The sequence below is a fragment of the Arachis ipaensis genome, chromosome B06 (assembly GCF_000816755.2).
Source record: "Arachis ipaensis cultivar K30076 chromosome B06, Araip1.1, whole genome shotgun sequence".
NCBI classification, from domain to species: Eukaryota; Viridiplantae; Streptophyta; class Magnoliopsida; order Fabales; family Fabaceae; genus Arachis; species Arachis ipaensis.
In genome coordinates, this window is record NC_029790.2 from 37,589,285 (window position 1) to 37,591,249 (window position 1,965).

General features: G+C 33.0%; 1 protein-coding gene across 2 annotated transcripts in view; it reads left to right on the forward strand.

The window, feature by feature from the left end:
* LOC110263300 overlaps positions 724 to 1,965 on the forward strand; it is a 3,444-nt gene continuing 2,202 nt past the window's right edge. For both annotated transcript variants that reach the window (XM_021104428.1, XM_021104429.1), the window contains exon 1: positions 724 to 1,747. In XM_021104428.1, coding sequence (XP_020960087.1) covers positions 1,687 to 1,747 — 61 coding nt within the window. In that variant the 5' untranslated portion in view covers positions 724 to 1,686. The remainder of the gene's footprint in view (positions 1,748 to 1,965) is intronic.

Genomic DNA, 1,965 nt, shown 5'->3' on the forward strand with positions numbered 1-1,965 from the left:
ACAATTAGTGATTTTCTAATTATTTGGTATTCATAAAAAAGAAATTGAGTTTGCAGCTATAAAAAAAATTTATTATTCTCTTACAAAACGTTTAATTATTCTGGTGATTGACTATTGCTTTATTTAAAAAAAAAAAATATAAAGTAACATGTATAAATATATACAATCATGTGTTACATAATTTTGGTAGTTGGCTTTTTGGGTTTACGGAGCATTTTTTCATGACATGATTTGAAAGAACAAATAAGTATAACAATTTTCATCTTTTCTTATTGCTTAGAATGAAGTTGGAGTTGTTTCATTTTGCTGCCGTGGATCCTTATATGTGTGGTTCAAGTTACGATGGACGAGGAAGAAATTTCTATTTTCCATTGTAAATCGCGTGAATCATCTTCCCCATTATACTGTCACTCCAAAACTCATGCCACTCCCAAAATATTATTAGCACCGGGATTCTGGCAGTTGGATTCTTTTCTCCATTATACTGTCGACCACAATACAAGTCTAACTTCTACTCAAAATGACAACTTAAAACATATTGTACTTTATGTTTATTTGATATATTTTAAAATGCCAATTACAAGTACGTCATTACATCAATATTTAAAAGGCTCATTATTTTTAATATGACAATGAAGTGTGTGTAACTCAACGTTATGGAGGTTTGAGAGGTCAATACAGTGCTGTGACGACGTTAGAATTTTGAAGCTAGGAGGGAAGAAATCGGACCGTCCGATTTCTTTGCAGTAGAAAGGAGAACACAAATCGAACGGTCCAATTTGTGTGTGAAAAAAATTTTGAATATGGTAATCGGACGGTCCGATTTCATGCATGCTAAAATTTTTAATTCGTATGTTACTAAAATCAGACGGTCCGATTTCATGCACGCTATAATTTTGAATTCGTATATGACTAAAATCGGACGGTTTGATTTTAGTTCTTTATAAAATTTAACTCGGTTGAAATGCGGTCGGACTATCCGATTTTTGGTTTTATATATACCCAACATTAGCTGAAGTCTTCATTTCTTCTTCGTCTCTCAATTCTCTCTTCTGAAATTCCTTTGGTTCTTTCTTCTTCATTGTTTCGACAACAACTTCTTCTTCATTGTTTCAACAGGAACTTTACCAAGATTGAGAGTGTTTAATGTGAATATATCATAATGGATGATAGAGTGATGTTAAAAGTTTCTTATCATGGTCAGATTTTGTTACAAACAGCTGAAGAAGTGAAGTTTGTGTGTGAAAGTCCATTAGATATCGTTATTCCATTCACATTGTCGTTTGAAGAACTAAAAGGTGTAATTTGTGAGAAAATGGATTCTCAAATATCTGAGAGTGTCGTGCATTTTGTACAGGTACTCTATATTTGTATTTGGTGGGTTCATTCAGTTTCAAATCAAATATGTAACCAATGAAGCGAGCATGCAAGATATGTTTTCAGTGTACATGGAGACTCGCTCACAGATATCGTTCATCGAGTTGTATATTGAGTTCGAACAATCTGAAGTAGACCGAAATATTGAGTTGGAAGATTATAATAGTAATAGCGAGGAGGAGTTCGAAAGTAACTATGAGGTTGTTGATCCGGGTGGAGATGAAGATCAGGCTGACGGCACCATGCAGGTAGTGTGGCAGAGGTGGCAATATACTAGTAAATCAGCATCCGTTTGTGGAGCCTACTTTCATGCGCTCGCTGGATTTGGAGGCCATGCATGCACCGAAATTTCCTCAGTATTTGAATGCAGGTATGTAGTTTTGATACAATGTATGATAAATAAATATTGCAGATTGATTAGGTAGCATGACCAATATGTGATCTATAGAATCAATTGATCATGTAAGGTTTTTTTTATTTAGTAAGTAGCATTTGATTGATTGATTGTTTTTATGTATATTTTATAATTTATTATATATTGTGGTTAATAATTTATCATTACTTATTTATGTTTATATTTTGGAAAAT